Consider the following 23,508-nt stretch of genomic DNA (forward strand, 5'->3'; position numbering starts at 1 on the left):
GAGGTGCTTTTCAGATCTTATAGCCTAAGTCTAGGATCTAAGTGCGTACTGATCTAAGAAATGAAAATAAGATGAGAGCGTTACACACAAAAATCCCTTAATCATTTGCTTTTAAGTAAGACAAGGGGGTAGACATTACTTAGGATACCAAGAGGAATAAAACACAGCCCTCGTCGTGCAGGGTGGTATCATCTATTGGGACTAATACGAAGGGATTAATAACCGTATGATATGCAATACTTGAGCAGAGTGAAAGAGAAGGGTTAACGATGACAGAAATGAGGTGCTACCACTTGCAGGGAAGTTGGGAGGCTTCCTGGAAGAGTCGCCTCTGAGCCGAGTCAGAAGCATGTTTGTGTTTTGACAGACGGGACGGAAGAGGAAAGATATTTCATACGGAGAGAGCAGCACAAGCGAAGGCACAGAGGTGAGTGGACGCGAATGGGCGGTCTCCGGGGTGCGTGATATGAGGAGAAATGGGAGATGGGACTTAATATCCCATAACTCCGCAGAGATAACTTTAAATAAGCTATAACTGTCGTTACGTTTGGATATATTTTTAGGTAACTGAGATCATAACATGCCTACAATTTTCCATCTTTCTTTTTCACCTGACATTCCCATGTGCACATTCCCATGTGCACTGTCTTGTTGGATAAACTCAGGCAGCTCTAATCACTAAGGCAGGCACAAGGGAACTCCCGAAACGGCGGGTTCAGGTTGGGTTCTCTCCGGAGCACCTGTGTGAGGTGATCACCACTACCTGAGATCTGTCCTCCTGTGTCCCTCCTGTGCCCCTCAACCCACCCAACTGCCCATGTCAAAAAAACCTGGGCATTGTCCTCGGCCCCTCCACCCCTTCCACCCACATCCATCATCTCCGAGTCCGGAATTCTAGCTCAGCTATACCCCTCGCTTTGGTCTTCTCCCGGCCTCCAAAGAGAGGCCTCGCCGTTTTCCACGGGAATACGAAACCACCTTGTCTGTCATCTACCCTTCATCAATCAGTTTTCCATAGGCTGCTAAGTCATCTTTCCTGCAGTACAGGTCTATGCTTGTCACTTGCCTGCAGAATATCTGTCAAGGCTTCAGAGTAAATTTAGGACCGCGTCCAAGTTCTTAACAGGCTTTCGTGATCTGTCTTTGTCTTAGCTCGCTGTTCTTATCACACACCTCTTTCCAGCCCATGTGCAGACTTCCTCCACTAACCGCTCCCTCTAGTGCACCAAGCAGAGCACATCTCACTCTTACTGCTGGGATTTCGACAGGCGTTTTTGTCTGAAACACATTTCCCCACAAGTAGGCTGAGTGTCTTTCAGGGCTCAGCCCAGAAACGTTTGTTGAATAAATAAATGAGCTATTTTAGAGATAAAGTCTTCACGGTCATTTTAAAGACCACATTATAGTCCATTAGATCCAAAAACTTTACTCAGAAAAATGAGGTTTTTTTTTTTAATTCCACTATAGTTATTAATGTTGCATACAATTTTTTCTACAATTTGGATTACAGAGTAGGAACACTTCGATAATCGTACCATTGTTTTGCAGATTTTACCAAGTTCCCCACAGTGTTTGAGAGATCTCACTTCCTTAAATACGAATTTTTAAAGACTCTGGCAAACTTAATAGTTAAAATGCTCTCTTTTAAATTTGTATTCCTAGATTTCTAATGAGATCGAGTAGTTTTTTCATTGTTTATAACCAATTGTAACAGAGGTCTCGTCTGTTAATATGCAAGCATATTCTCAAGTAAAAAATTAGAATTGTTTCGGAAAAATTTCTTGAGAGAAGTGTGCAAGAGTGATTAAAGAAAGATTGGGGATACAGGAAAACCAAACTGGGAGCCTGTTAACTCATTCCAAGGAGAAAATGAGGCTTCGGTCTGGAACCCTGTCAACTGGAATGAAAAAGGGGATGGATTTAAAAGACATGAATATACGTAAGTCAGAATGAAAGAGAAAAAATCTAAAATACTTGAGGCTGTCCATGTAACTTAAATAAAAAGCATTCTGTATTTTACTGCAAGATAACGAGGCTATTAGATATCTAATCTAATTCAAGCCTAAGTTATAAAAGGATGACATAATTTCCTGGATGACATGACCATGGGAAAACTTCAGAGGAAGTGAAGTAATGCAGCCAACATGTGGCATGGCCTCCTCACTCATTCCCAGCTGGCCCCTGCCTCCTGCGGAAGGCCAAGCCACAGAGGCCAGGCAGCAGGCAGAGAGGAAGGCGCGAGAGCTCTCGTTGAGCACCCAGATGCCAGGTAATGTGTTTGATGTTCGCACATACGTTAAACCATTTGATTCTCATGATAATGCTGCGATATAAATCATTTACGTTTCTATCTTATCGATGAGAAGACTGGATTCAGAGAGGCAAAGCAGTTGGCTCTAAATCACACAGCCCTAAAGGCAGAGTTTGGTTTGCCCGTCAGTCTGAGTCTGAAGCTTACATAATCTTATTATGTGTCACTGTATCTCTTCATGGGGAGGAATTTTCCACTATATCCCTTCATATAATTGTTTCAATGAAGCTGCAAACAAAAGAACTGGTTATATTTGGTCTTGGGAAAGGCAAGTTTAGGGGAGATAGAAAATATCTACTTATTTATATAGTCTTATAAAATCTCATGGGTAGTTATTTTCTTTTAAACCACCAGATAAGTTGTACAGCTACCTTAGCGTTCTTCTTTTTAAATCTGAAAGCTACAGTAATTCTACACCATGGCCCTCTAAATTTTCTGTCTGTCTAGCCAGTTAAGTTAACCTGCTCTTAGTTACTCTTTGAAAACTATTTTTTCCCAAAGTTACCTGATGCGAAATGTACTGTTCCCGAAGTTGTCTTGCAGAATTCCACGTAATCTTTCCATGTACCAAGACCTTAGCTTTGTCAATCCACCTCAAAATTGATTCAAGCATTTCATTGTATTCTTCTAAATGTGATGCCGCCTGAAAAATCATTAACATTCAGATAACAAATGTCACATCTGCTTCTCGGGGTTGATCATTATAATACCTGATAGTTAAAGTGTCAACGGAAGAAGTGTCCAAAACTATAGAGAATTTTTTAGTTTATTTGATCTTAATTGATGACATAGGCCAGGGAGCAAGATCTCAAATGTTCTGCAGAATAACACTTTGTAGCTGCTTTTGTGCATTTGAAATTAAGGAGGGGACATAAGGAAGATTGACGAATGCAAGGCAGGGGCTAGATTACAGGACAGTTAACAAGATTATACGCTTTCTTGAGGGTGGTTATGGTTTATTTCAAAGGTGTGTTAACCTAGAACAATGGACAGGGCGGGCTTAAAACCTTTCACTGAAGAAGTTACAGGCCTGGGGTGTGACTACCCACCATGACCTGCCCAGTTAGGAATCTGTGATTCGATCACCCTGTGAGGTTACTTTCCATAAAACTCCCTTTTTTGTTTTTTATCCACAAGAGGTATCAGGAAAAACCAAGTCCTTGTTGAAAATATTTCAAGGACTTCCTGGTGGCTTTAGGATAAAGCCTAAGTTCTTAATATGCTTGAAATCTGTCTTTTTATTTAAAAAGAAATTGTCTATTTTTATTTCTTATTCATCTACCTAGATCCCATTTATGCCTCCCCACTTCCATACGCCACCCTCACTGCGTAGAAGGCGGTATGTGGAGATTATAGCTATAGCAAGCCAAGGTTCAATACTGAAATTCATTGGTTGCCAAATCCTCATTTATTCTGTCTCTGGTTACAGAAAAAATACAAACTCAGTTAGCAAAAATTAAGTCTATACTCAACAATTATGATGAATTAATGACCTGAATCCATTAAGTAAAGAATAGCTAATACGTACATTTATTTGTTTGTTTGTTTGTTTCTGTATCTTGCTTCAAGATATTTGAATTCACACAAACTGATTTGTAAAGCGTTACTAGATGAATATTTGTTTTATAAAATATTTCCCCAGTCTAAATAATATCCACCCACCTTTGTCGATGAATTTATTTGCAATAAAATAAAGGCAAGTGTAAGCTACTCTTAATTACTCTCATCCTTGTCGATATTACATTTTTATTTATTTTCGAAAGAGTAAAACGAGACTTAGAATATCTGCCTTAGAGGATTTTGATGACTGGTCTGGAAACGTACCTGACTGAGCTTGGCAAGCCGATTCTCGGCCTGTCTAATGGTCTGCTGGTGAAGTTCAGTCAGTTTTCCTATCTTCTTGGCTAGGGGCTTAGCCAGTTGGTCATTTTGTTCCGAGAATTTTTGTACTGCTTCATCTAGTTCCGTTAATTTTAAATTACAGGCATCTAATTCCTCTCCTAGCACCTAGATGATCATCAAAATGAAAGAATGTTAGATTATAGAAAATGAATTTCTGCAGATTTTCTAAGATCAGAAAGATGATGTGTTAAAGGATTTTTGTAGGAGCGACATTGTGAAGGATAATTCTACCGTGACCAGGTCATTTCTGTTTCTTCGGCTGGGAAGGTGGAGCAGGATGTTTTGTAACCCTGGTGTTTATTTCCTAACATTTCCCTTCTGCCCCACCCGAAAAGGATTAGTCACTAAGCTCATCGGCAAAGCAAGAATGCAGATTTAACTACCAAGAACATCCTTCATTTTGGAATTTATATACTTATATTCCTAAATCATTATTTAGTTCTCTCACACTCTTCACCCACATGTGCATCTATTTATTAATACAGTTTAATTGTGATGATAAATTATACCATGTAAGTAGATCTAGACCTGCTATTATATTTATAAAATTTCTTTATTACCTGCGTTTACTATCTGGTTTTAATGAAGCTTGCTAATCCAGAAAGTTTTTTTTTTTTTTTCTTATAACCCCCAAATAAACTAACCCCCTTCAAATAATGAATTCATTCAATAACACTCCTTATGTTCCCACTTCTCTTCTTTACCTTTTGGTCAGTTTTAGCTTGAATTAAATTGTCTGTCTTTGCTCTCAGCTTAGTTAGAACAGTTGTGAGGTCTTTGGCTATCTTCTGAATTTGCTGCCCGAATTCCTGGCTCATGGCTTTGCTCTGTTCAACTTCTTTTACTTTGTCCTGGATCTAAATGATCAATGAGAACAACAAAACCAACCATGGTTAAAATTGGGTAACAGATACTAAGAACCTCATTCCAGAGATGCTGCCAAGGGATTTTAGGTGGTTAATGCTGCCTTGCCTTTGAAACACTTTGTCAAAGGAGCCACATGCAGTTATAAACCCTCATGGCTTTCCATGGGGGCTTACTTGGCCCCATCCTGAAGCATTCTCTGCACTTTTATGCTGCTGTTTCAGCAAAGAAATACATGTACCATGCATGATTCGCTCATCAAATGGTTACAGAATATTAATAGACAGCAATGTAGATAGTTGAGTTTGAGTCCTATTTTCTCCATTTATTAACTTTGAGACCTTGAACGCACAGACTCCGCTAAGACTTTTTCTTCATAAAGTGGAAAATGCTTCTAGATAACTAGAGAAACTCGAATTTGTTTCCAGGCATCTTTTCGTAAATAGCTGTTAATGACCTGGTAACTCTTTCTAACGCTGCAATTACATACTTACAGTATGACAAAAAAGCGTAAAGCACATCCAATGGAAAAAAGATGAAAAAGAACAGTTGACATTCATGTTTCTAATGGCTTTGGTTTGATTTGATAAACATTTATATTTATCCTTTTGCTTATAATAAGATGCTGGAGAAAAGATGGCAAAAAAATGATTTTTTTTAAAAAAAAACAAAAGGCTGAAATAACAGCTGGAAGAAAGCCTGGCAGACTGAGTACTCAACAAGTATTTGTTGAACAAATGATATATAGCTTCTTTTTTGCTATTGTTGTTTCTTTAAGCCCCTCCCCTTTTTTTTCTTGGAAAAAGATGAGGGAAAGCAGGGAAGTTATCTTTAATTGTATGACATTACCATTCATATCTATGATTTGATTTGTCTTTTTGCCTACAAATAAGACTGCTAACTTACTATTACTGTTTTATGCTGAGCTGTGTTTTAACTGTTTCCATGAAGATATAATTGTGAAAATCAAGAACCCTCGTACAAGAGTTCTGAACCTATAAAATTATGAAAAGGCACTCTTTCTTGACCCTGGGTTTACCTGATCATGGACAGTTCCCAGGTTCAATGCCACCTCAGCTAACTGAAGGGAGAGCTCCGAAGGTAAAATAGCGTAACGACCCAGGTACTTGTTCTTCTGCTCTTCGGCCACTTTCTCAATGTTCTGTCGGTGATTTGTGGCTTCTGTCAGGAGAATCTGAAGAGAAAATCAAAATGAGAAATTTCTGGGAGCCTAAGGAAATTTTCATGGGCATAGAAATAAGATGAGGTATTGCTCATTAATATATATATGATTAAGTGTGGAATTGGAGAAATGCCTTAAGAAAAAACCAAATGTTTCTTCGGTCTCTGAATAAAAAACATGTCTGCTTTACACGAAAGAAACAAGATCCTATTAAATAAGACTAAAAGCCTTTAGATAACATATTTCTGAAAATTTTTGATTCAGTATTTCATTGACTATAAACAAATAGGTCTGATTAAAATTGGAGCAATTTTTTAAAAAATGATGGGTATAGGGAAAGAAAAGAGCTTTGTACCCGAAGTTCTTCAAGTTGAGCATCTATTTCTATTGTCGGATTCCCCAAGTATTCCTTGGTTTCCTGAACCCAAGATTTCACAGAATTGATTTGAGTCTCCACCACTTCTCGCTCCTTCAGCTCTCGCTTGACCGCCTTTCTGTTATTCTTCGCTTTCTGGTGCATGCTTCGGAAACAACAGGAGAAAGCAGAAGTGAACTTAAAATGAAAGGAACCCCCTAATACATAACATTATGTTTTCAAAAACACATTTAAAAAGTGAAGCCTCGGTATCTTTCTTGCAAGTAAACACATTTCCCCAAAACTGTCAGATAATTTTCAGTAACCCTTAAGTTTAATTCAAATATAACAGGAGAATATACATCATATGAAGTAGATGTTGTATGACTGGAAAGTTGAGAACTGACACATTCCCATGCCACTAAATTGAAATTAATTTTTCTATCTAAAGTAATCTGGATATTGATTATTTATTTCCTCTTTGGAAATATACTCAAAAAGTACAGAGTCATCAGTATTTAAAAGTAATGTGCAATTGTAATATTTGTAGCTATTAGAAACAAGTCTTTAAATAAAGAATCAAGCTTTGGAAATTTTACAATTAATAATGTTCAACCTCCAAATTGTAAGTCTTAATTTGAATTGATATAAATTTGGTTTAAAAGTTTAAATAAATGAAGTCAGCTTATTCCGAATGCATCTTAAGTGAAAGAGGTGAATATAGGATATGTAATAATATTAGTTGATGCAGGACTTAATTTATTTATTGACATTTCTTCTCTGGCCCAATAAGTAAATCAGGTTATATATCATTAAGTTTAACTTCTATCCACTAAGTTCACTACTAGTAAATGGCTGTGTGCTGAATTTTGGCATCATCCTTGCTCTGATCTCTCTGTCATCCAATTTAGCCATTCGGTTTCCAAGCTTTTATAAAAATACGTTCTACGTAGCTTCCAACTGTTCGCCTTTCAAATTTCATTTCTCATGAACAGCCACATCACCCAACAGTTCCCTGGAAGGGCCGTGCTCACTCACTTCCAAGCTTTCGTATGTGCTGTTCTGGTTTGCAAAACGCTCCTCCTACCTCACTGCCTTGCTCAAGCCAGCTCAGTCTTCAGCTTAAAGAACCCCTCTGAAGGGAAGCCTTCCTCGACTGCTCCCCTAGGTTAGCTGCCTCCGATCAGTCTTCCCATAGCACCCTTTTCATTCTTTACCTAAATGGCTTTTTTAGTTTCCCATCTCTGCTGCCTGACTGTAAACAGCAATGAAGGTACAGGCTGATTCTGCCCAGGTGATCCCTATATTTCTAAATACCGCTAGGTATGTGTTTGTCAGACAAACAGTTGAAGAGCCAAGAAAAATGAAAAGCAGGGGTGATGAGAACAGAAGACCCCATTTTAAGGTAGAAGGATGGAGCACCCCTAGACTCTAATGCCACATGCATCCCTTTGGGTCACGGCCAAGTTTAGTAACAGAGAATGAGAGCAGGTGTGTAATTACTTCAGGCATCGATCTTGCATTGCCGTGATTTCCTGTGTAACGGGTGGCTCTTCTCCAGGGTACGGCGTGGCCCCGTCTGGGAGCATGCTCAGTGCTTGTTGTCTCAGCGTGCCTAAGGATAACTGTTGCTGTTCCAGCTCCAGAATGAAAGTGTCATGATATTCCAGAAGAGTTAAGAGTTCTGCTTTAGAGGCTTTCTCTGCTGAACTTTCCGGTAATTTATCTTGCAGCTGTTCAATCATTTCAGTGGCTTTTTTAATCTGGTGGAAAAAATATACAGATTCTGAAGCACAAAAATAAATAAACTGAAAAAAAATGGGGCAATTCCAATAAATGCCACATTTGACACTAATGCAGTAAAGCACATTAAAGTTGATGGCGTAAACTCTAAATTTCAGGAAACTAAAACCTGAACAGTCTTAACATGAAAGGAAAGACCATCTCTACAATGCTGGGCTTAAAACTTTAATCTCAAAATAATATCAGGGCAATCGGAGACTGCACAACGCAGAAAAAGGTTTTTTTCTAAAAATCGTTAACTAAAAGACAAATAAAAACTCTTTCAATATTTAAGCTAACATGAATGTATCTCTGAGTTATAAAGAAAGATGAGGGTGTTGAACCTTACTTAAAAGATGGAAGAAATTAAATATAGGATTTGGGAAATGAGTTACATTCCTGCTTATTTCTGTGGCAAAGAAAAAGTATTTTGTACCTTTTCAGGCTCAAGTGAGAAAGTTTCACTGAGTCTAGCAAATGAAGAAAAATGGGCTTGTCTTCCTTTCAAAATTTAATTTCTTGGTTTTCTTATTAAAATTAGACCCCGACTTGGGACTGAATTGAACACCGCGTAGAGTATTTTCTTTTACAATTTGGTTTGGACGTCATTTAAAAAAAAAAAAGCTTTTTACTTTCATAAGGCCAGTTAAAATTTTTTTTTAAAAAAAAGAGTGAAATATTGCTTTTCAAAAAGCATCATCGTCAGCGAGGAGGAGAGAGTCATTCGAGCCCGGCAGAAACGTTACCTTGTTGTCGAAGCTCCTCCACTCATCGGCTGCGTCGTTCAGTACCTGCTCCTGGTCCTGGGCCACAGCACGGAGACGTGCCCAGCGCTGCCACGCCGTGGTCATCGACCTGCTTATGGCTGCCTTGCTGCCATCGTTTCCAGCTTTTTCCAGTTGTGAAGCTTTATCCTCCAGGGCCACAATTTTCTCGTGGAAAGAGTTAACTATTGACACTAAGGGCTGGGGGGAGGAGAAGAGGGGCCCGGGGAGAGAGTTTTACAAAAGTTCTGTGCATTTGGCTAAAACCCGAAATTACCTGCAGAAGGAAATGTTCCTACATACATTTATTTTCCTCTGGTAACTCTTGCTTTGACACTGAATTCTTAATCAAGTTAGGCTTGGATTTTTTTTAAAAAAAAAGTAAGGTGAATATTTTTTTTATTATTATTAAAAACAAAATTTATTTGCTGCTTGAGATGACATTCTCCCACTTTTTTAAAAAAGCAGCAAAAATATAAGTGAGCCAAATTTAATATTTAAGGATGTTATAGTTTACCTTATACGGTTGTGATATATGAGGGAGACTTAGCTATTATTTGAATTAATGTCATTTATCACCAGAAAGTATTTACCGAAATTCATTGTCACACTTTATCAGAAACTATTGCTCTGAATGTCTTTCTTAAACCTAGCTATGCATTTCCAACAGAAACCCTACAAAAAGTGACAGATTTAATTAAGTTAAAACTGCTATGAAACATGGTTAAATGCACACATCTCCTCTTTAAGGAACCCAGGTAGACATAAAGATTTATTGACTTGTTTCTGGAGCTGTCATATTACAAAGACCCATTACGATTACAATGTAAAGATGCCGAAGACAACAACAGAACTAACCTTGTGTTCCGACAGTTTTTCTTCTGCTTCAAGACTGGAAGAAGTCTTCAATAAAGAAAATTCAGACAATTTCTTTTCTGCCTCATTCATCAGTTCGATAACCTCTTCCCTTGCTTTCTGGTAATCCTGCCATTGAGCTGCACATCTTGAAAAAGTCCAACAAAAGACAGTGAGAGAAATCAAGCCACACATTTCTATGCAGAATGCTGATGTCAATATGTTGAATGATACTTAACAGAATAGATTTACATGCAAATTACATCATTAGCATATTCACATTTTTCACACAAAAATTTACTAGAATATAAAGATTAAGACAACTCTAATACCTCTGCAAGAGGTCTAACTGGGCGTGTGAGTCCTGGATTATCCTCTGGGATTTCTCTTGCAGGGAGGCCATTCTCTGGGCTAGATCCTCTTTTCCAGTTGGCTTGATCAGTGGGTCCAGGTTGGCTGCCAGGCCTTGGAGTTCCTCCAGATTACTCTGGAACTGATCCTCTGAACTAAAAAATTCCACGTGGCTTTTGAGACTTTCCTCTGCGCTCTCCACATCTAGGCCACTGTCTGCCAGCTGTAACATCTCGTGGGCATCCTCAAGCCAGTCGTTAGCTGCCTGAAATACCTGATAGTACCTTTGACACTTGCTGTAGATTTGAGTCAAGGTAGCCTGAAAAACAGTAGTTACAAATACAATCAGCTCTCAACTGTTTAAAGGAAATAGTTTAATTTTCCCATTCCTTTTGTAATCTTCTATCATGTGGATGTATGTGTATAAGTGAATTGAAAAGTTGGTGGAATTTTTGGGTACAATCCATTCTTATCCTTTATTTCTCCTTCTGCTGATCTTGTTATAATTTTATTAGTACAGCTAAAATAAATTAACAAGGACGTAAATGAAATAGAAATTTATAGTGGTATCTTGACTAGTTCTGAATCTGTCCTCTCTCTGAAATACACTTTAATATATATGTATATACTAAAGTATTTTATATTAAAGTATATAATATTAAATATTTTTATATATTTAAAATATATTTAAAGTATATATTTTATACTTAAAAAATATATAAAGTGCATAGTAATATGTGGCAGACCGAATATTTACCACAGTGAGATAACGCCTCCGTTGGTTAGAAGTGTAATAACATCAGTGGAAATGTAAACTGGTAAAGCCACTATGGGAAGCAGTATGGAAGTTCCTCAAGAAATCAGAAAGAACTACCATATGATCCAGCAATCCCATTTCTGGGTATCTATCCAAACAAAACAAAGTCATTCTCTTAAAGAGATATCTGCACTCCCGTGTTCTGTGCTTGCTCTCGCTTCTTTGTAATCCCCAAGTAAACTCTTGATGAATATTCTTGTCTTGCTTCTGTGGTACTATAGGGAAGCAAGGAGAAATGAAGTACTCCCCCTGAGGAAGGAGTGAAGAGATGGGCCAACTGATGAGAGACCCCAGAAAAAGACATGGCTCGGCCTCAGGCTCTGGGCTGTGTCTCCCCTTTCTCTCTCTCCATTCGGAGATTCTTCATCCAGTGCTAATTTTAGAAATGCCTGGTTTCACATTGTTTGAAAAAGGCATTGCAAATTACTCATTGCTAATTAATTAATTTTATTACTGATGTACTTACTACGGCATTAACTCTATTACTGTTCTCATTTATTATGTCTCTGAAAGGTGAGGGAGAGCTAGGGTTACTGTATTATAACTAAAGAGAGGTCCACGTGGAAATCACGTGAAATGAATACCATGCGCATAAACAGTAAAAACATCCTTTCGAGTCACTGCTGAAGACGAATCTACATAGTATCAAAAAAAGAGAAAATTTTAAGGAAGCAATTCTAACCCAAAAAGCAAAAGAAAAGGAAAGAAGGAAGGAAGGGAGGGAGGAGGGAGGGAGGGAGGGAGGGAGGGAGAGAGGAAGGAGGGAGGAGGGAATTTCTCATACATTCACAAATTAGCAGAGCAGAAGAAAGAAAAGAGCAGCCATGCCGTCCCCACCTGTCTGGTACGTAAAGCATCCTGAATGTCTCCATCCAGCTCGGAGAGTTCAGCGAGAGTATTTTGTAAGTCGGCAGAGATCAGCTCCTTGGCCTTCGTGGATTTCTCCTTCTCCTTGTTCCCCAGGGCATTCATTATCCTCAGGCTGGACTGCACCTCTTCCTGGTGAATTTGGACCTTTCTGATCTCCTCCTGGATGTCACGGAGGTTGAGGTCCAGGCTCACCGGCCCGCTGAGTTCTGCCTTCACGCTCCTCAGCCAGTCGAGGGAGCGGCTCAGCTCTGTCTGGAAGTCTCTACTCTGCACCATGCGGCTCTCACACTCCGTCACTGTCACGCCAATAGCAGAAGTCAACAGTTTTAACTCCTCTTGCCAGGACTGAATCAGGCACTTGGCTTTCTCATAGGCAGAGGGATCAAGGTGTGGAACGAGATCTTCAAGATGCACGGTCACTCGTTTTAGGAGAATTCCCGAATCCTGCAGACTTCCCACTAGGGAGTGATACGATTTGAGCTTCTCCTCTGCAGGAAGCGTCTCCTCATTCACTTTGGACTGCTCCGTCTTCACAGCCTCGAGCTGCTGCCGTAGCTGGTGGCACATCTTCTCGTGCTCCCGATAAGCACTGGTAGTGTCCTCTAAGAAACTAAGCCTTTGTTCTGTTTGCCGCTTCAGCCTGTGGTACGAGGTGACTAGGTGTAGCATCTTGTCTGGCTGCCAAGGCTGACCTGTGCTGCGAAAACTTTCTTTCTTCTGGTTCAGCTCATCCACTGCTTCCTCCAGGCCTGTCACCTCTCCCAGGAGGGCTCTGCAACCCTCCTGGAGAGACAGAGCCTCTTCCACCATCAGGTCGGTGGGGACCTGGCTCATCTTTTGGAACTGGTCTTCGAGTTCACTCAGAGACTGGGCTGTCAGCTCAATCAAGGAAGCATATTCTTTCCGAGCAAGAATTGTTTCTTGGACTTTATAGAACTTGTCTTTAGCCAAGGCAACGATGACGTTAAATTGCAGGGGCAGAGCGTTGAGCTTTTCACTGAGGTAGGAGTGATCGACTTCATTCAGCGACGGCAGTATGACCTGCCCAGTCCTCTGTAGTGTGAGTAGGAGATTTTCATATTCTGGAGATTGCTCGAGAATGTGTTGGTATTTGGCCAGCTGTGTATGAAGCTCAGTGCTCTCATTCATTAGGTTGATTTCAGGAAAGGTAACAATATCTGCTTGTTTTAGCCAGTGACAAGCTTTATCGAAATCTTCCTTGAAATGCTTCCTAGAAACTAAATTTTTCTCCAGTTCTTGCAGCCGATGGCTGCATTTCTGTAAGACAGTGTCATAGACACTCTGCAGTTCTTGGAGCTTACCCAGCACTTCACTCTTTTCCTGCTCTGTGGCTCCTTTTATTAATTCTCGGCCCTGGGCCCAAAGTCCAGTGACTTCGTTTTGGTAAGTCTTGAGGCTGGCCTGCGCACTCTTACATGTTCTCACTTGTTTGCTCACGTCATCCGGTAACAGGCAGATGTGCTCACGGAATGTGATCTTTCGCTCGTGCTGCTGAATCTGGCTGGTGGCCTGGAACACCGCCATAAGGAACTGAGTTTTCTCGAACAAGGTCTTGTTTATGTACTTCCGCCTCTGGCCCACCAAGTCACTGAGACAATTCACATGCCTCTGTGCCTCAGAGAGCGCCTTCTGGATGACCTGCCGCTCATTCAGGCCGAGGTCGGCCATCACTCTGTCAGCATCCTTGATGAGTGACTTCAGGAGCATCTGCTTGGCCTCCAGTTCACTGCAAATGGCAAGGTGATCCATGAGAAGGTTTGGCGCCATATCGGGCGGGGGGCTCTTCTTGAGGGCCTCAGCGATGGCGGGTCGCTGCTCTTCCGCCCACTCCATCAGCTCCTGGAACCTGGCCCGCACCGCGTTTAATTCTTCCAGGTTGGTGACCGACACTTGGATTTTCCTTTTGACGAGGTCCTCCAGCTGAAACCAACGTTGTTCAAGGTGACTCGTCTGTTCTTTGACCAGTTCTTTGTCATCTAAATTCAGGTGCTCTATCATTTTCTGCTTTTTTTCTTTCAGATCTTCGATCGCCTGCTTTCTCTCCTGCAATGCCAATGCTAACTTTTTCAAAGCTTCCAGGTGGACGGCTGTGCTCTCTGCATCAGATCTATAAGCATATGAAAGATGTAAAGGCGAATTAGCCAACTCGATATCTATATTTGTTCATACCATGCTACATTACACGTCGCCCTTTTCTTTAAGTGGATGTGCTAAGCTTAGAGTAGCTCAATTCATGGTTTATTGGTACAGGTGCTATAATTATTATGGAATACAAGACCCATCTATTTCTATAGTAGAAGGCCAACCAAAACAAATTGCCCGGATACTTTCTTTTCCACTCTTCGTTGGCCTTCCCAACACATCTGACATATACTTTTAGCTTCTTCCTTTGTCCCTTATAAACTGAGCAGGATCTGCATATTAACAAGATCCCTGGATGGGTCGTGTAAACCCTAACCCTGAGAAGCACTGATCTATTGCAGTCTTGAAAACGGCACTTAAATCAATAAGTAATCCATGATGCATGTGCTTTCCCATGAGAAGAAGCTCCAATAAACAGTATGGCGCCAGTTCAATCTGCAAGATGTAACCAATGGCTCTATTAGCTACTCATTTGTGTGCTTAAATATTTTTTTCATTAGAAATCTTCAAAAAGAAATGTGAAATGCAAAGAATTCTTATCTTTCTGACTATTAAAAAAAAAAAACAGAAGAAAAACTGGAATCTTATAGTCCTTTCCATTTATAAGATGATCAGTTCAAAGTACAAGAAACAGTGCTGGGAGGAAGGATAATGAGTCCTGTTTAGGACTTATTGGGTCTGAGGTGACCAAGGGTGAACCAGATGGAGGTACTTATTATAAGCCTAAAAGATGGACTTTTGCTGATATTGCTTGGATTCACCCCAAAGACAAGTAAAATGTTCAGCATTAAGAAAAAATTCTATAAACAAACCAGAAAATAGTGTACCCTCTCCAAAATAACCACTTGATTTAACTAGATCTAGAATTATGTTTTCAGTTTTAGTTGCTGCAAAGTAATAAATCTAGGTAAAAGAAAAACAGATTTCAATAATTACAGTGATCGGAAGTATAAAAATATTTCTTATGAAGACCTAGTGTGTATAGAGAGTTCTTATTTAAAAAAAAAAAAGTTAAGAGGAATTCAATCACAGAATTACAAAGGACACATATTGATTGAATTTGGTTTGTTCACTGATTTCTAGAATACCACAAACAAATACAATATGAAAGTTGGACTGAGTTACATAAAATGTATTATTTTACAGAGCCAATAAGAAACCTATGGAACATATAGATTCAAGAAAGATTTATTTCATGAATTCATAGTCTCATAACTGGTAATTAAGCAAAATTGAAAATATTCTTGTGCTATTTTTGAGGTTGCATAGAAAATTGCTTTCAAGGAGTTTCCTTTTACCCACTAATTAAATTAACAGAGCAAGGAAAGCCATGACTGTGTCTAAATGTCATTAGTTTTCTAATACTGTTTTATCAATATCAATAGTGACAGCCAATAGATGTTAAGATGTAAATAAGGCATTTTACATTTTTATAAAAATTAAGAAATTTCCAGCTTAGTATTTGGTGACTCACCGGAGAGGAGCTATTACCTGGCTAAGTTATCCCATTCCGTAGTGAATTTTTCCAAGAATGCTTCGGCGACATTCATGCAGTCATGGTAATCCCTCGTTCTCTGAAGATCTTCCTCCCTTTGCGAGCACAGGTTGTCCGACTGAAGGCACAGATCCAGCCACTGGTCATTTAAGTGGCTTATTTCCTTGTGCTCAGGAGACTCCTGCTTCTTGGTTAACTTATTCACCTTTTCTGTAATAGCGGTGACTGACGCCTGTTTGCACTGTAACTTCTTAACAAAATCCTAAAGGATAATAATAATGGAAAAATAACATAGAGAGAAGTATAGATCTAACACATCTAAATGCTTTAAATAACTAATGGATGTCTGATGAATGGGTCGCAAGAGACAAAATCTAAAATTCATCATACCTCTTTACAAATACAAATTTCCAAGTTTGTAAGAACTGAAGGGTAACCGTGGTATTTTCTTTTATTGTGCCACTTTAAAAAGTAACAATATTATAGTCACTAAGGTAAAAAGTTAATATTTTTATCTTAAAGTGCCGTTTTAGTTTCCTAAAAATTGTTAAAGTTCATGCTTTTGAGAAAAAAATATAATTTATGTCACCTCTTTTTTTATCACATTTTTCTGCATAGGTAAACAATATTCCAGTAGAAACTACAAATAGGTCCCTCTTACAGAGAAAAAAATCCTAAAGTTTGTTAATAATCTGATACACATTCCAATTAAATTAATATACTAATATTAATTTTCTGTTATATTTTAAATTTCATATAACTATATAGTCTAAAGTATCTGTTACATTTTTAATTAATTACATATTAATATATATTTTATATTTTAATTAAGTAGTGCATTTACAATCCTTTAGCGTTAGCAATATCGCGATGAAAAGGTAATAAATAATAAGGCTTCCTGTTTGTTTAGCGGAAGAGTCTCCTGGTTCTGTCATCTAAACTACAGGGACAAACTATAGACTGAAGGTCCTTTGATACAAATGGCCAGTTGGATCTCCCTCCAAAATATTTGAATATTTCCTTTTTTATCTGTTCTTTCCTGGTACCGAATAAAGATTGTTCTAATTCTATCTTACCCCTTAAAGAGCAATGCTAATGTCTGAGGACTGACTGACGCACGTGCCTCCTGGTCTTCATTATCTCGCCGGGAGACCGATTGGTTCCTACCTTTACTTGGGAAACCACGTTATGTGCGATATTGAGCTCCAGCTCCGAGTTCTGCCTCTTCATGTTCTGCAGTTGCTGATCGGCATCCTGGAGGTAGATCCAAAGCTCAGCCTTCATGTGCTTGATCTCCTCCCAGCCCTGAGTGACGTGCTGCGCTTGGGCAAGCCTCTGCTCCACCTGGAGAGAACGCGACGGCAGGAGTCAGGAGCAACAGGGAGGAACATTTAGGCTCAATGAATTGGAGATCAGTTCTTCAGCCTGTCCACATACACAGGCCGACACACATGCATGTTTGTGCACGTGTGGACACACACACATGTGCACACACACACTGTGGTAAATACAGGAAGAATTCTTCATCTGTTTCAAGAAAAGCAGATTTTCCTTTTTACATTTAGGTATTCTAAGGGCTCGAAATGTCTAGGACGTGCCATATGATTTCCGCCAATACGGTGAAGCTCTACAAAGTTTTAACAATGTATTAGGTCAAAAGCTGTCCTAATTGTTTTTCACATTGGGCATTTTAGGGAACACATCTATTTGAATTACTCGTAAATTTGGTCTTGGGGTTAACTAGAAAAGACATATTGTTCTCCATGGTACATTTGTTGCCAGGTCTAATAAAACACCAAGTTATTAATGTTTTGGATATATTTTTAGGCTGACTTTACTGGTTTTTGAAATCATGTGATTGATTCCAATAAATCATATCTGTAAAAAATATGAATTATATCATCTTTCATAAAGATTTAAAAATATTTGCTTTGATAATGAAAACATTTGCTTTGATAATTTAAAAGTGAGAAATCTGTATTACTTTGATTATTAAATATCTACATTATTATTCATTTATTTTAAATCTTCCTTATTTTTTATTTAGCTCATTTGAGCATTCTGCGGATATTTAATCAATTAAATACCAAAACCAAGCCTTACTTTTAAATTTTAAACCTAAATATGTTGTACTGAAGCGTTTAAGGCAGCAGTGGCAATCATAGTGCCCTATGCCCCCATTTGTCCACTGTGCAGAGGTACTGCTGACTCAGTACATTTTTCCACTGAGCCCAGATACAGCCTCAGAATTCTTCTGGACACCACACTCAGACACTTCCAATGGCTTAGAAGGGTCATGACAGGTCCATGCTCGTGGCCATCCTTAATATAAAGCAAAGATAAGAAATCCTTTTCATATTAAGTGTTACCTCAGTAAAAAGGTGGAAAAGCAGAAAAGAACAAAAATAAGTGGAAAAGTAGGAAAAGATAAAAAGAAAAGGGTAATTAAGAAGAAAAGAGGAAAGAGACAGTAACGATTAGCAGATCACTGAGACTACACATTTCGGTTCTAATTCAGTGGCATCAGTCCCAGTGTGCTTAATTTCCTTGACAGTTGAAATTCAAATAATTATTTATTACAATGGCTGTGGAAGTATTATAGCAAGAAATATTCAAGGAGACATTTTCTTTTACATCTAACATTCAAGGAAAAGAATATAATAATACAGACAAATCCAAGGGTTTATTATTATTATTATTATTATTATTATTATTATTAATCATTATTTTACCATTTGCTCTGTTTGTTGAATGTCTTTGGCTGTGGTTTTCACTGACGAGTTTGACAAGTCACACATGGAGCAAAGGAGATCTAAGTAGGTCCTTGCCTGTTCCTGCAAAGCTCTGAAGTGTTTGACCTGAAAACAAAATTTCAAAGAGTGAAAGAGATGTGTGCCATATTTAGACAGCAAGTTTTTGTACATTTGTAATATTTTGTTGATATTTCAAAAACAATCTTGCTATGTTCAGTACTTACAACCCTTGTTGTAAATGATATATACTAGTGACTTGTGCAAAGAATTTCAAACATTCTGGCAAGGGACCCATTTGTCCACCACTTGCTTCGCATTATAATTAAAGAAGTTTGTGTGGTCTGGAAAAGGGAAACACCCAAGAAACTTCTACAATTTTTCCTGTAATAAATAAGGTCTGAATTTGCCAAACCACCCCATTATGTCCCTATGACCCAAAGAAAGTTATCTGTCCAAAACAACTTTTGAAAATAAGAGAATAAGATATCAGATTTTTTACCTTATATTTACTTTAAAAAGAATAACGATTTAAGATTTACATAGTTGACCTGATCCCCAAATCATTGGAAGCAGCTTATAGATTGTCAGTGACAAAACAGTTGCAAAAGATTTTTTGCTAAAATCAATTTCAGGGGCAAATCCGATGGTACTTTATCCCACTCCCTCAAATTCACATATCCTGCCTTATAAAAACATATGGAATCAAGTTAGTGTGTCAATTTCTTGTGGTAGTGGGGAGCATGTTATCATCATATATTTATTGTTTACGAAGCAGGAGGTATTAGGAATACACAACGCATCCTGGGACCATGAATGAATTACAACCATAGTCTGTCAAAGCATGAGCTCAGTCTGATACTATCTGAAGTTGTCGTTTGTCAGTAGCGAAATTCTCCAGTCACATATCCAAATGAGCCACTGACTAGAGTCAAGTTCAGATCTCATTTACACAGGCATACCTCAGAGATAGTGTAGATTGGGGAAAGTGAATATTGCAATAAAACGAGTCACACAAATTTTTTCGTAAACCAAGTTATGTTTATACGATACCGTAGTCTATTAAGTGTACAATACTAGCATTATATCTAAAAAAACAATGTATGTACCTTAATTAAAAATACTTTATTGCTAAAATATGCTAATCATCCTCTCAGCCTTCAGGTAGTTATAATCTTTTTGCTGGTGGTTGCCAAAAGCCTTCAGTTTGTTAAAATAAAGCAATATCTACAAAATGCAATAAAGTAAAGCCCAATAAAATGAGGTTTGCCTGTACTTACATATCCCCAGTAGCCAGCGCAAGAGGCATATGATAGGTACCTAATATATTTTCACTGAATGTCTGAATGAATCACATAACACAACACGAACTTTTGTGAGTCTACTACCTGCTTAACGGCTTCCGCCCTGCTGAGAGGTGGATGTGGACTTGGCTTTAAATCTGGTTGGACTGCAGAAAGCCAGGCCTGGCACTGCTGCAGAGTGTCTTGTCGACTAACATGCCTCTGAAGTTCATGTTCCAAAGTCTGGTACACCTGAAACAAAACAATCAAGCTGCAACTGTGAGAACTGTCTTTTGTCTCTATAAACATGACTGGAATTAAGTGACACAAATCTACAAGTCCACTGAAATGGATTATTTCCCCCCAGGACTCCCCAACACTACACACTTATCTACAGAGTTTGCATATGTTCCAAAATATTGCAAAGCACAATTGCTGTGCCCAGTTTATATCTTCTCAACCCATACATTACAATGTTATATCTTGAGAAGGGAGAGAATGAGGCAGAGTTCATGTAACTATAGAAATGTGTTAGGATACATAAAATCATTGAATTGTCAAACATAAATCAGAGTTTTTGCAGCTTCCCCGTAATGGGATAAATACAGCACTTTTTGTTCAAGCTAAAAATTGAAAGTAAAAATAAAATTCCATTTCATGAAAAGATAATCAATATTTTTCTAACCAAAAGGTTCCTGCTTTAGGACTAGAGTCAGATTAGAGAGGAGAGAGAAGAGTCCGATGCCCTCATTTCATCTTAGAAGCTACGTTCCAGGACAATAATAATCTAAATATTTTCTAATATGTCTATTAATTAATCCTTAATCAGCCAACTAACTTCCTTTTTTTTTTTTGGGGGGTGGGAGGGTGGGGGGATGAATAAAGTATTTATTTCTATGTTTTCAATAATCTACTCAGTTCAGTATTGCCAGTGCTCATCAGGACAGAGCCACTCTCTGTGACCACACCTGCGCAGCCTGTTACACCACCAACCCCCCCACTCCCCACCCCCGCCTCCCGCTTTCCTCGGACGGGGCTGTGTTCCATAAAGACATATTGAGGAACTATTATGTATTTCTTTGAAATCAAGGGGAAATACCCCTGTGACGTTTCCTGAACGAACAATTCCATTAAAAAAAAAAAAAAGGAAAGAAAAAAAGGATGTGAGGTTAGACTGGCTCTTCTTTAATTATTGGCTCAAGAGAAGCAATAATCGAATTCTGCTTTTCCATGTCATTTATTCATTTTCATCTGATATTGAGACTATCCCTCATTTATTATTATTGCAAGCAAAACTGAAAGAGAAGTATTTTGTCCTCTTTATCATTTTTTGCAAATTTTATTTATGAGCCCTGTTCTTGGAGTTTGAAGGATCCCATTTTAGTATAAGTATACTGATTAAAGTATAACTTAAAATTAGTACTTACTCCTTTTCTCAATTTCTATATGGATACATAAAAATATTAAATTCGAGTTGAACCTAGGATACATAGATTTAAAAAGAAAATAATTGTGAAAATTACACAATAAACTTACTTCTGTATTACAGAATAAATGGCAACTTTGAAGGAAGCATTGATGGTATACAAACAAAAACTAACAAAACAAAATTTAATAAAAGATTTTATAATCAATTTACGGAATAAAGGGATTGGGTAAAACCAAATGTATGCAATTTACCGCTTCGACGCATCGATCAAATGTACGATATGTAAGCTCTGTGTCCACACAGAGACAGAAACCTATGCTCCCACTGCCTGCCTGGACATACGCCGAAACTGCCCCAAAGACCAAAGCTTCAAAAGTATTTTAAACACCTCTAGATTTCACAGCCTTTCTCCTCTATTCATCGTCGTTCCGGAACGTCGCAGTGGTACTCACCCTCTGTGCTGTGCTGCAGACCGCCGAGTAACTGTCCTTCGTGCCCTGCAGATGTGTGTGCACGTTTTGTTTAAGTTTCATTTGGAGGTGTTCTGCACACTGGCTGATCAAATTGTCACCTTTAATTTTAAGGTTGTTCAAACGGTCTTCGAAACCAGCAATTTCTTCCATCATTGCCTACAAAAATGAAACAAACAGAGTTCTCATAATTCCATCTTTAGTCTTTAAATAATGTATTTACCACACAGAGGGTTTGAGATAAATAGTTTAACTATTTAATAATTTTTTTTTTTGAAAGAGTTTTGCAGTTTGTCTTTAACACCACATGGCAAATGGCAAAACAAAAACCAAATGTATGTTTTCAGGGACGCTCTAATGGGAAGAATTCATGAGTTTAACGGATTAAGTTACATGGGGATGATGAAATAACCTTTAAAACTAGAGTGCGTTCGTGGTTGATCTCAGATACATGCTCCATGCTGTTATTATCAGAGAAAGGAAATTCATATAATTTTTTAAGTTCTATAAATTATAATTCTGGTATAATTTACATCTAAAACAATCCAATTACTATTTAATCTGATTTACTAACAAAATAATATCTGATTTATGTAATTAATAATCTAAAATCTAATTATTCATATCTAATGTAATATCTAATTTACAACTAATAATAATAATATGAATAAAAATAACATGAATTAGTAGTCCTGATAAATATGTATTATTATGATTGTTTTACAGATGGGGAGACCGAAGCAGAGGCGGGTTATAGATACATAGCTACTCAAGGTCGTATGACTAGTCAATGGCAGAGTCTGCAGCCTTTGGCCCCCACTCTGCCTGACTCCAGCTCATGCATAGCACTGTCCTCACATACGTTCTCCAGCGAGCATTCTCAAAGACCAGACAGGAGGAACCAACGCATTGATACCACGTTTTAATCTCCTCACTGCTGGATGATATTTACATATATCATCACTATACTATACATACTATATACTATGTATTACATACCACATATATATACATGCATACATATATATTTATATACACTATAATGTATCATTACATACTAATGATAAGTGACATATTCCAACACAAGGTCATCCTGGGTTGCCGCATTAGTATATCTACCTGGGGGGCTCTCAGAACCTCGGGGTCCACTGCTTTTTCCAAGAGTGCTGGCTTACAGGTTATCATATACGCCATATTGAAAAGAACCATTTTGTCTTCGAATTGGAATAAAATCACTACAACGTGAGGTTACTGAGGGGATTCCCCCAGTGCCTAATAGAATACATCCTGTAGTTATTTTCTATTCGTATTTGCTAAATAAAATTCTATGGAGAGGAGCCCTGAAGCCTGGGAGGGTAACTGGCTTTCCTGGCACACTACTAGATATTGACCCCAGCATGACTAAAATTTGGTTTTCCAAAATTGCTCCATAAAATTGTGACCATATCATAACCTGTCATCTGGTTCATATAATTACTACAAATACATATGGACAAAGATGAGAACACCTGGTGATTGTCTCCAGGCTGCTGGTCTCCATGAGGTCCCGTAATTTGCAGTTTACCAAATGCTGACAGACGTGGCCTCCTGCGATGCCCCTCACAGGTGTGTGATAGGGCCGGGATCCTTCTCACCCTTTCCAGAGGAGAAAAAGGAGGAGCCTCTGAGAAGCTACGCTTCCCCTGCTTGGAAGGGGAGAGGCTGACTAGAAGCTAGACTTTCTGATTACTATTTCTATATCCTATCTTTGGCTGCACTTTTGTAAATTAAAGATAATTTCTTTCTTGGATAAATTACTCCATAAAGACTACAATATGTTCCAAGTCGAAGGCTAGTGACTGTGGTTGAGTCGCTAAAATACTGA

The 23,508-nt window shown here is 38.4% G+C and overlaps 1 protein-coding gene across 14 annotated transcripts in view; it reads right to left on the bottom strand.

Annotated features, from left to right (window-relative positions):
* Positions 1–23,508, bottom strand: part of SYNE1 (spectrin repeat containing nuclear envelope protein 1) — a 387,933-nt gene that overhangs the window by 146,416 nt on the left and 218,009 nt on the right. For all 14 annotated transcript variants that reach the window (XM_036222821.1, XM_036222818.1, XM_036222811.1 and 11 more), the window contains 15 exons: positions 21,627–21,803; positions 19,851–19,997; positions 18,445–18,570; positions 16,880–17,056; positions 15,709–15,974; positions 12,022–14,182; positions 10,349–10,686; positions 10,020–10,164; positions 9,144–9,362; positions 8,119–8,378; positions 6,616–6,781; positions 6,117–6,272; positions 4,918–5,070; positions 4,136–4,318; positions 2,817–2,954 (listed from right to left, as the gene is read on the bottom strand). In XM_036222821.1, coding sequence (XP_036078714.1) covers positions 2,817–2,954; positions 4,136–4,318; positions 4,918–5,070; positions 6,117–6,272; positions 6,616–6,781; positions 8,119–8,378; positions 9,144–9,362; positions 10,020–10,164; positions 10,349–10,686; positions 12,022–14,182; positions 15,709–15,974; positions 16,880–17,056; positions 18,445–18,570; positions 19,851–19,997; positions 21,627–21,803 — 4,812 coding nt within the window. The remainder of the gene's footprint in view (positions 1–2,816; positions 2,955–4,135; positions 4,319–4,917; positions 5,071–6,116; positions 6,273–6,615; positions 6,782–8,118; positions 8,379–9,143; positions 9,363–10,019; positions 10,165–10,348; positions 10,687–12,021; positions 14,183–15,708; positions 15,975–16,879; positions 17,057–18,444; positions 18,571–19,850; positions 19,998–21,626; positions 21,804–23,508) is intronic.

Source organism: Rousettus aegyptiacus, unplaced genomic scaffold, assembly GCF_014176215.1.
Source record: "Rousettus aegyptiacus isolate mRouAeg1 unplaced genomic scaffold, mRouAeg1.p scaffold_m13_p_1, whole genome shotgun sequence".
NCBI lineage: Eukaryota > Metazoa > Chordata > Mammalia > Chiroptera > Pteropodidae > Rousettus > Rousettus aegyptiacus.